The sequence below is a fragment of the Arachis ipaensis genome, chromosome B05 (assembly GCF_000816755.2).
Source record: "Arachis ipaensis cultivar K30076 chromosome B05, Araip1.1, whole genome shotgun sequence".
Classification (NCBI taxonomy): Eukaryota; Viridiplantae; Streptophyta; class Magnoliopsida; order Fabales; family Fabaceae; genus Arachis; species Arachis ipaensis.
Window position 1 is genome coordinate 8,199,253 of NC_029789.2, and position 11,757 is coordinate 8,211,009.

Sequence of the window (11,757 nt, forward strand, 5' to 3'; positions counted from 1 at the left end):
GTAGAAAGAAAACCAAAAAAAAAAAAAGTCTAAGACCAGCAATTTTATTAAATTTTGACCATAATTAATAAAAAAATAGTGAGTAATTTCACATTATTAGATAAAATTTTATACCATTAAAAATATAAAAATATTATTATATACTAAAATTGTAACACCCTACCATACAGAGTCTTATGCTTAAGTCATAATTCAGAGATGGCAAGGTATTACGACCTCTAAAACAAAAATTTAGTACGTATAGTATTATGAATGATTGATTATAACTAGGAGCCTTGTAGAAAAAGGGGTAGACAAAAACCGCAACTCGAAAGCGCAACACTCCGATCACTAACACAACGAGCAAAGGATAAGCTAACGCAAGATCGTATATATAAAGAGTATCAAAAATAGGAATATCAAGACTTAAAATCCGGCGGCGAAGATAACCGGTTCGAGCATAGCAATATATACATATAATAAAATAAGAAAACCCCAAAGAAAACCCAAAGGGACACAAATACAGAAAACCTATTCTCCAAAAATCCCCTCTAGAAGGAGTCGTCACAGTTTGTATTATTTAATGGAGATAAAAGTATCTAAACAAGATATATAACCCAAAACAAAGTCCCGAGAACAAAGGATCTTCGCTAATCCAGAAGTCTCCAGCATGCCTCAACGAGAAGCCGCGCGTCCTGCATCTGAAAACCACAAAATCCGCATGAGTGAGAACCAGAGGTCCCCAGCCTTGCTTTTGCTTCTCTGGACAACTTGCGGCTTTATGCCCCGCCTTTCCACAATTGTAGCACAAACCCCATCCGACCTTACATGGTACTCCCGGATGGTGACTCCCACACCTAGTACAAGCTTGATCATTCTGAGGTTGCTTCCCAAACCTTTTTTCTTGGGAGTAGTTGTTGTTGGGCCTCCTAAAAGAACCTTCCCTCTTGAAAGACGGACCTCTAGGTGCAAAGCTCTTGCCTCGGTTCTGTGGAAACGATCCTTTGTGACTTCCTTTCTCAGCGGCTGCCCTCTTCACACACTCTTCAGCAACCCTACACTTGTTCACCAACTCGGAGAAAGTTCTAATCTCCATTGGTCCCATTGAACTGAAGATATCACTCCGGAGTCCTCCTTCGTACTTAACACACTTCCATTCCTCATATTCCACCGGAGTCCCTTGACACATATGAGAGAATCTGAACAGCTCCTCAAATTTGTCAGTATACTCAGATACAGACATAGTACCCTGCTTCAGCTGCAACAATTCAAGCTCCTTGGCCTTCCTAGCAGAAGTCGGAAAGTACTTCTTATAGAATTCCTCTTGGAAGATGTCCCAGGTGATATAATCATCACCCTGCTGTAGGAGGCATCGGATTCCTTGCCACCAATGCGATGCTTCGCCAATGAGCAAATAGGTAGCGAACTTCACACGCTGCCCTTCAGGTACCACCTGCGCTTGCAGTGCTCGTTCCATGGCTTGAAACCATGTATCGGCTTCAGTCGGACTAGTGGTTCTCTTGAACTTAGGGGGATTAACCTTCAAAAAGTTTGCCAGTGTCATCACGATTTCTATAAAATTGGTACCGAAATTCTCGTCTCAATTTCCTCTATCATATTAAGCCATAAAAATAACATTTTTGGCTTTCTAGAATAAATTCTCATTTATGGGTTAATTAGCCGTTAATTAACCGGATCTTACAGGCTAACCCATGGCGTACTCTCCTGAAGTGTCTGATCATCGGCGGGGACACCAACAAAGTAATCGCCTAGCAGCCCTGATCCAAGTCCACCATCATCCTGAACTGTCCCGTCACCCATACCGGAGCCGTACCACTCACCTCTATGCCCTTCATGATGGGGACTAACACCCCCAACTGCAGCATGCCCTCCAGTATCCCACCCCCCCCATGGGCCTGTGCTAATCATCGTCGTCATTGTCACCATGATCACCGTGATCGTCGGCCGCAGCACGCCCTCTCCGTCTGCCTCCATGGCCTCGTCGTCTTCCTCCACATCGACCGTCCGCGTCACCCTCATCCATAGCCTGGTCCAGCCACCTCCACTCACGCTAGCTCCGTCGTGTCCCCACACGAGCTCTCCTCTCGACCCGACGCCTATCCGGCACGTCGTCAACACAATCCATGTCAGGAACTCGCCCAGCACCCCTCTGCGACGCCTCCACAGGAATAGGAACGGCTCTCGGATCCCCCAAATACATCTTTGGTGACAAGAACCTCTTTCCAAGCTGACTCCACCACTACAGGAAGTCATGTAAGGGTCCAGGGTCTGCAACAACATCAAACCGAAGAATGTGGTCCGCACGGCTCTCCCAATGAAGATGCCATAACTGAAGAGCCGACGGGAAGCAACGATCACCACCTCTCCCGTCCTTCGACATCAGAAAGTCGATGTTCAGGGCGGGCTACGGACGGGGCTGGACTCTGCCGAACTGCGGTAAAACCCTATCTATCTGATGCCACTCTATCACGGCAAAGTATATCAGTGACGTCACTGACCGCCACATCGCCGTATGCCGAGGCTCCAACACCTCCGGATGCACAACCTGCAGTACCTCGGGGGAGCTATAGGGCATCCAGATAAACTGCAGAAAGATTCAAACATTGTCAGGCCAATTCATGATCCAAAGTCATAAAGTTTAATTAATTAAATAAACATAGCCAGTTAGTATACTCACATCCCTGGCCTGTAACATGTCTATTCTCAGTCTCCACATCTGCACTCTAGATCCCTTCTCGCTACCGGAAGGGTTGTAACCTGACCACCTGCATTTCACATCGGTGTTATAGCTAATTAAAAGTGTGACAGATTTGTATAACATAAGAAGCAAACATAGAATTAACTATTTTAAATTGAAATAGAAAAGTCTGAGTATGGTACCTCGAGGCCAACGGCCAGCTGCACGTATCATACCCAGCAGGCCTAAACCTAGGAAAGCGCCAAAAGATCCAGGACTGAAGTAACTGAAGTGGGCCCGCTAACTTCACCACATGTCTGTTCGCCACTCGGCACATGCACCGGTACAACCATGCTAGTGCTGCAGACCCCCAGCTGTAGGTACCCATCTCTTCAAGCCTAGCTACGTAGGGAAGCCATCTGATGTGAATGCGGTTGCCAGACTTGTCGGCAAACAGCTGAGTACCCAACAACATCATGATATATGCACAAACAAAGCGCCGCACAGTCTCCTCATCAGCTCCCGCGGGGGACTCCCCAAAAGTCTCCTGGAACCAGATGCAGTTTATGGCGAACTTCTGAACTTGGCTCGGAAGAGGAATCACTCCAAGAAACTCCTGGAACCACACCCAAGCAGGACAGCCACCCTAGATGTATATCTAGAAATCTGTAAGGCAACCACTGACATAGTGCCCGTCCACTGGCAATCCCAACTGGTACGCCACGTCCTAAAGTGTGATCGTGCACTCTCCGAACGGCATGTGGAAGGTGTGCGTCTCCAGACGCCACCGCTCGACGAATGCACTGACAAGGGGCTCATCTAATCAGAACCATCTATCGTTCAGCCTCGCAAGATGGTATAATCTGTCCATCTACAAGTACGGAACGTATCTCTCATCGAGTCGTATGCCCTGCTGTCGTCGCATGCTCGAGATGCAACGCTGGGGCTGTCAAAACATGGACCGCATACAAAAGCAATATAATAAACCACATACAAAATCAATATAATAAACTACTACCAAAACCGCATGCAAATCCACTTACATAAACCGCATAGAATACCGCTAACATAAACTGCATACAGAACTACTAAATAAACCACATCCAAGACCACCAACATAAACCGCTAACATAAACCATCAAGAGAACTTGTCTACAAAACCACTAAAATCAACCGCACACAATACCACTAACAAAAACTACTAACACAAATCGCTAACGTAAATCGCTAACATAAACCACATCCAAAGTCACTAACAATCCCACATGCAAAACCACTAAACAAAAACCACTAACAATACCACATGCAAAGCCAGTAACAGACACCGCTAAATTAAACCACCTACCAAACCGCAAACAAAACCACTTCAATAAACCACATGCAATACCACCAACAAAAACCATGTGCAGAACCATAAAAATATAGCACCACGAAAAAAAAACCACTAACCTCGTCGTTGATGACCCCGGCAATATGAGCCACTCCATCCAACCGATATAGTCTACCTGGATCGTCCTCCATCAGCTAAATAGTCTGCTCGAGCCTTTGTCAGAGCGAATCTGGATCGTTTTCTCTGGAATTTGGTGGGGTCTGAGAGTGGAAAAGTGATTCGAATGGGATGGATTCGAACTCCTTTTATAGCAAAATCTAGTGTAATTTGAAACAGGTCAATTCGAATTACTACTAGTGGCGAAACAAGGATAGTTCGAATCAACAAGATTCGAATTATATAGGGTTACCTACTCAAGCTAATTCGAATCAAGTTGTGTCGAATTATCTAGCTCTAATTCGAATTGCATCAATTCGAATTATGTAGATTTCATGTGTGATGGTAATTCGAATTGCATCGATTTGAATTATGCATGTTCCACAGCTACATGTAATTCGAGATTGCTTGATTTGAATTACATAGGATTCGAGTTCGAAATGAGTTGATTCGAACTACATTAAATTTTGCATTGGTTGATTAGTGAATTAATTTTTCTTTTGGCTGAATCGTGTAATATCTATCTTCCCATGGCTTATTTAAGTTTTTTACCCTAATTTTAAATTGTGTGATACTTAAATATCTAATCAAATCAATTAGTTGATATAATTAATGCATCACAATGAATTGTATTTAATGAGTTAAACAAAATAAATTAAGAAACACTCTCACAAACATGCTACGTTGACTCTATCATTAAATGTGAAAAATCGATTTTTATATAATAGAATCGATAATATAATAGACGACGAGAAAGAGAAAGATAAACATTTTAGATCTTAGGTTGTTTCATTTGGATGTTATAATGTGGGTATCACATTATTTTACTTGTTCTACCTTATGGACCTTTTTGCAACTTTATTTCAGTATCAATAGAATTTCACTACCTTTTAGTAATAAATTAAAATCCAAAATAAAATTAAAAAAAAGTAAAGAATATAAAATTATTGATTGAAATTTTATTTTACTTTTTGTTATTATAACAGGTATTTTTATTTAATATACCAACACCGTACAAAATTAATCGTAAAAAAAGTATAAAATATAAATAAATATACTGAATTAAGAGATAAAATTATATTTGTTATCTCATTTTTACTTTTAGCAGCACAATAGAATATCATGTACTCAACATAATTTAAGATGTAAATTATAATTAATTATACTTTTTATTTTAAAATATTTAAAATTAATCTTAATATAAATAAAAATAATTTAATATATTAAATAAATTAATAGAATAATATAAGTTAAATATTTTTTTATTAATTTTGTTGTTTTTTTTTACTACCTTTAAAATTACGACTTTTTTATAAAATTTGACATGTGAAATAAAATTAGAGTTGTTGGTCTACACCACTAAAAAAAATAATACTATGCAATTACATTTGTACACATAACATGTTCCTAACTTTTTATATGCTAAACTTAAGATTCTGTATTTTTTTGTTTATGCCATAAATAAGTATTATTTACAATGATTCGTATTGATTTAAAAGTTTAAAAATTTTTGTACATATTAATTTTATATTTAATATTAAAAAATCATAACACAGTTCTAAAACAAAAGCTTAAATTAAACCATAATATCATTGCACAACACAAATTGAAAGTAATTTCACACTATAATATGCCACACAAACAGGTAAATGACTTAAGCTTAATTACGGATTTTTTTTTATTTATGCATACATGATAACACCATGGTCTATAAATGCTTCATGGATAACATATCATATATTGCTCTGAATGATGAGCACGGGAGCTGAAGAGTGTGTGGTGGTTTGTGTCTAGGATAGTTGACTTCTTGCGACACGCCTCATAAAAAGAAAAAGAATTGTTGTAAAAGCTACCTAATAAAAGAGTAATTGGTAAATGAATGATATTTTCTTCTAGCATATATGGTCTTTTATAGTGGTAAAATAAAAATGGAAGGAATAAAATTTTATATTTTTATATTCGAAATAGAATTTGATATTTATCGTAATAAAATTAAATAACTAATAAGTTATAATTCATGTATTTAAATAAATAAAATAAATTAAATAAAAATATTTTTAAGAATTAATCAAATCAGTTAGTTGATACAAATAATTAGTATAATTGATTTTATTTGATTTATTGAATTCAAAAAAATAAATTAGGAAATAATTGATTAAATTAATTAGTTGATATAATTAATTTATTATAATTGATTGGATTTAATAAATTAAAAAAATAAATAGGAAAACATATGAGACAAAGTTTATTAGAGGGAAAACAGAGTTACGAGAGATCGACACCTCACCTTCATTAGTTGGGGGAAAACCCAGTTTAGTATATTAAGTAGATAAGTAGATTAGGGTGGAGTGTTTTCTTTTTAACCTTATTGGACCAAATTTTCAATCCGTTGTTTACGATTGTCTACCTAGCAAAAATAGAAATGGAAAAGTATAAGTAGACAATGAAAATACTAAATAATGTGAATAATAGATATATCGGATGTTCAATTTACTAAGTGTACAGATGATTATTCTAATATTAAAATTAGGTGGGTAATTTAAAAATGTAATATGTTTTTACTTTATTGGGCCAATTTTAAAGCCCATTGTTCACAAAAATTATTGTTTACCTAGTAAAGTCCGTTGGTGAATTACACCAAATTTAAACTCATTTTAAAATTAGTTTATGAAAGGAAACCCAATTATTTGTTTGCTAAAGAACTGAGAATAGAAACAATGTCAATTATTTTTTTGTATCCCTTGTCATAGAAAGTCAGAATACAACACTGAATTGCCGTGTGTTAAAAAATGACTCAGATCCACACAACAGATTCGCTGGACAAACTAAACTCAACACGTGTACACATACATAATACATACATACATACATAAATATACATAATTTTCACATTCTAAAAAACTTGAACAATCTCATGGCATTCTAGAACAATGACAAGGAAGTCATGGTAGCCAGAGTTAACACAACCAATTGCATCAGCTTGGTTGTTCTGTTATTACAAGCAACTTTTGAGGCACTATTATCTTGAGGCTGCTGGTTTGAAGTGGATGGTGCTACGGTAGCAGGTGGAGGTGGAGGGATGGGAGGAACATCACATGTGCCAAACTTAGCGTTTGCCTGTAGGTTATTAATACTCAGTTAAACACAAGGTTGAGGTTTATTAACATTAATTAACTAAAAAGAAAGTTAAGGGTTTACTACTTCACATTATATCTATTTTATTCTTCAACAGATTTGTATATCTAGATGTCTTTATTTTTGTCACGAAACTGTTACCAAATAAGGTCTAGAGTGCAGAATTAACTAAGCAAAAGGTTGTAGAAATTAAACCTTGCAGTAAGCAATGTTATCACAGCCGCAAGTAAGATGACCATTTGCTTCATCAACTGCTTCTGGTGCTCCTCCGCCATCACTCCTCTTCAAACATAATTGTTATCATCAATATAAAATTCATGAACCATTTTTTGCTAAGATGAGAGTGATTAACAATTAACAGCCAGCATGACAGGACTAATGAATTGATCAAAATTTGGATAAGTAACTACCATGTAATAGTCAATGGCGATGAAATTCGGCCACCTGTTGCCGGAAGCTGCATAGCAAGTCTTCATCATGCTAACTAATGGAGCTGAATTGTCAGCACATGCGGCAGATCGATTTGGAGTTGAAGGAAAATAGTTCATCAGAACCAGTGACCTAGATTTTGTGTTCATTGCTGGTGATTCTGCTCGGTTTGGACAAGAACCATTTTTCATGCCATCATCTCCATCTGAAATTAACAAACAAACAATCATGATTGGTATGCAGAAACTAGCATTCTAACAAATGAGTGGAAGCAAAGCATGTTTCCCAAGAAAATACTAAGGCCTTCTCAGAGAAGCTACTCACACTGGTTTTCTACCATGTATGTCCACTGGTAAGCAATGCCCTCAGAAGCTTCCTTGTCGCGTTTAGAGGTGAAAACAAGAACGCGCTGATTCTTCTGTACCATGTCATCCACGGTGGGCCAGTCTTGGCCATTCTTTGGCATCCGAGACAACGGGAACATGTAGTTGCTGAGGCCAGAATTTTTAAAGACCTTAGTTAGGCCTTGGGGGGAAGTGACATAGTCTTCAATGATGATTGTGATTATTTCAGATGGATTTGCATCCAGAAATGACTTCATGTCTTTAAGCACATTGATGGCAGGTTGCTGCAGAGATATACACATAAATTTAGTGCATTATCATCGTGATTAGAGCCACATTAAGAGATTTAAGATTTGTCATCAAATTAGTTAAATTAGAAAGTATATAGCCACGCACTTACGAATGCAGTGAAGTTGTAGCATTTGCCTTGAGCAGAGTGGCATAACCAGATGTCGTTCATAAAATCATACATATCCAACATGAATCCTCGAACACCATTCTGTCAATGAATCCAACATAATGAGAAGAATCAAGCTTAAGGGGTCATCCACATCATATAGGATTTTCTATTTCGCATTAGTTATCTATGGAGCCAAAAGTGGGATTCTGAAATTGCTTTCTCCAATCATGAATGTGCTATCCTCCAAATTAAGAGGTGAATAACTATTTAGATAGATCACATATGTTGCAAATGTAGCGAGTTAGTTAGTTCATTCATTCATTGCACTTGTAGCTGAACCTAAAATACAACTGTTTCGTCAAAAAAAAATGGAGGAAAAATGTACACATGACAAAATCAATATGTAGATACCCTGCAATAAATATTCCTTTCCATTCTTTTAGTTTTTAAAAAGAATCCATAGACAACTAAGGCATACATAAATTATCAAATATTAGAACATGATTCCGGCTGAACATGTTTTCATGGTCATTCCATAGTAATCCTTTTTTCTTTCTTTATCCTTAACATTGTTCTATCCAATGTCTAAATTGGACAACTTCATGGCATCGGTACTCCAATCAAGTACCCGACAACTACTGGGGTTTAGATACTCTTCTGTATTTTATTTCAAAGCCAACACATATATATACAACATGCATTCTCTCATATGGACCCCCTTTTAAACTATGTCTATTGTAATTCACATGGGAAATAGATGCAAACAAATATATGCGTGCAAGGCATGGCTATTTGAGTATTTTAAACCAAATCTTAGTTGTCATACCTGATATTCTTAATTCATTATTGGATTAATTTAATAAAAGAATACTAGTGGAGGTCGAATCTATGTCACAATTCTTGGTTTGTTAGCATATGCAGCACATAATTATTCGCTTTCTAATTTTATAATTCCCTTGCTTCAGAGTCTAGTAAACAACTCAGACATAATAAAGATTACATGATTAAGAAATAATTGAAAAAAAAAAGGAAGGAGAATCTTACTTTGAGTTGATCAGCAACCTTGTCATCCTGGTTCATCGGAGCAACGATGAATGATCCGGTGGCCGATCTAGCTCCGGCCAAAGCATAGGAATTATGTGTGGTGAGCCATGAATACCGGTTAAATGGTAGGCCTTTCACCTTGACATTTTAACAAACACAAAACAGAACAAATGAACACAAAATTTGAACACCCCAGAAGAAATTGAATAGCAGAAATCATGAAAAGTGTTTAACTTTGGAGGTGGGGCTTGTAGGTTGTGTCCGACAACATCTGGGTCGGGTGTTCCCATTTGCAGGGCATGTCTGGCAGCTGAGACCAGCGTCACATTTGTCTGAACAAGTTTCTCCGATCTGCTAACTCATAATACCCCAAAAAAGGGAAGGGGAAAAAAACTTGCTATCATTCAAATTTTGAGATTCATATATAAAACAGAAGCAATTATATTTTGAGAAGGGAGAAAAAAAATGACCTTGAGGGCGGAAGAACGTGTAACAAGAAAGCAAATAGCGAATACCAGAAGCTGGATTCTGAAATTACGGATACAAATGCTACTACTTTGTGACCTCTGCAGAGAAAATGGAACATTATAGGGAAAATGGTTAGATATTGAGATGAAAAAATGAAAGAGAAAGGCATGAAGATTTTTAATGCATATATAAATGTAGCTAACAAATAGTAGTAGCACTATTGGCCTTGCCTTCATTTTCAGATTCTGCTTTTGCGGAAAAGAAAGAGAGAGAGTTTTGTGGTTTGTGCAGAGAGAAAAAAGGGTTAGAGAGTGTTGGCACTGAAAGCAAGCAATGAAAGGCCAACGGATTTGGTAAGAGGAAGGGAGGGAAAGTGAGTGACGATTGGATTGGCCAACCATAAACGTTAAATTAACATCACACAACCCCACATTATTCGGCTAAAATTTTTAGATATGGATAATTTTAATGTGAAATACGACAATATTTGTTCATTTTGGTATTTTACAATGCTATGATGGTAGTACAAAACGTCACTAACATTTTGTAAAACAAATATTTTTTTAAATATAAAAAAACAAAACGTCACCAACGTTTTGTAAAAAAATATTTTTTAATTATAAAATGAGAAAACGTCATTGACGTTTTGTAAAAAAAATATTATTTTAATTATATAAAGTGAAAACGTCACTGACGTTTTGTAAACACCCACAATAACGTTTAACACCTAATTTAGATCACTTTTAAAGACTTCACCACTCATAATCCAATATACAAAAATAAAAGTTCCACATTATCATTTACCACCTCCCCCTTTATTTCATCATTATTCTCCTTTGAAACATATATTAACAAGTCTTTTTTTTCCCCCCTAATTTGAGAAATAATGAAAAATAACAGCGAGAATAGTAGTTTCAATTATATTTATTGTTGTTAAGAAAAATTTCGCTAGTATGAGTCACGAATTGAATTATGCAAACTTGTAGATTAATAAGATAAGATATAAGAAGCTTCTCGTTAAAGATACTATGATTGTAGTACAAATAAATAAACTTACCCTAAAGTCAAGGCAACATTTTACTTATGATGTTGCATAATCTGGCTTTAAATTAAAGTCGTCACTTCAATTATTATGTAGCCATAATTTCTTTCAAAAGGAGAAAAAAAAAATAGAGGGGAGGGAGAGGAAGTTAAGTAATAACTTCATATATAATACGGGAAAGAAGCAAACACATACATCAACAAGAAGTCAATATAATACGAAATGTAGTTGAATAAAATAAAATACATTATATATATTACCGACTGCTAAGGTACTAAGGTGTCTTAAACGAAGTAATAAACTCAAGGAGGCAGCTTTATTATAAACATAAATCTTAAGGAAATTCTGGATTTCTGCCACCTCATCACAAGCTTGATGCAAATATAGAACCTTAGAGTTGTGACTTCAAACTTATCCGTCACTGTCTTTCAATTTCTAAAGTTGTGAATCGGCAAGAAATGTCATCACCCTGATAGGGAATGTCTAGGGGAATATTACTGTTATTTGTCATCACGCTTTATAACTTAGAACCTAGCACTAGTTTAAAAAAATGCGCATTTCGCCTTGCCCTTTCCCCCTAGTAAGAGAATATGATTCAGCTTTTAATATAAAGTTATAAACTCATCAAACTTCGAACTTTGATCCATCAATCTAATCTAATGATGTATAATATTAATGTTTAACATAATTCGTTGTGCTTCATTTGTAAATAGAAACGATATATATAAAAAA

At 36.5% G+C, this 11,757-nt stretch overlaps 1 protein-coding gene across 1 annotated transcript; it reads right to left on the minus strand.

Annotated features, from left to right (window-relative positions):
• LOC107642770 (PI-PLC X domain-containing protein At5g67130) lies at positions 6,921–10,390 on the minus strand. The gene is made up of 9 exons (XM_016346244.2): positions 10,214–10,390; positions 9,986–10,081; positions 9,750–9,866; positions 9,516–9,653; positions 8,472–8,570; positions 8,052–8,355; positions 7,709–7,932; positions 7,494–7,580; positions 6,921–7,280 (listed from the first exon to the last, which is right to left on the minus strand). Exons 1-9 carry the CDS (start codon positions 10,382–10,384, stop codon positions 7,086–7,088), a joined length of 1,431 nt encoding a protein of 476 aa, XP_016201730.1. The 5' UTR covers positions 10,385–10,390; the 3' UTR covers positions 6,921–7,085.

What these genes read in the sequence shown, in the direction of transcription:
- LOC107642770 (XM_016346244.2), bottom strand. Translation starts at nt 10,384, where the DNA reads ATGGTTGGCCAATCCAATCGTCACTCACTTTCCCTCCCTTCCTCTTAC. An exon ending in CACGTTCTTCCGCCCTCAAG is followed by an intron (nt 9,867 to 9,985) that starts GTCATTTTTTTT and finishes ATGAGTTAGCAG; the next exon opens with ATCGGAGAAACTTGTTCAGA. An exon ending in TCGCCATTGACTATTACATG is followed by an intron (nt 7,581 to 7,708) that starts GTAGTTACTTAT and finishes TTATGTTTGAAG; the next exon opens with AGGAGTGATGGCGGAGGAGC.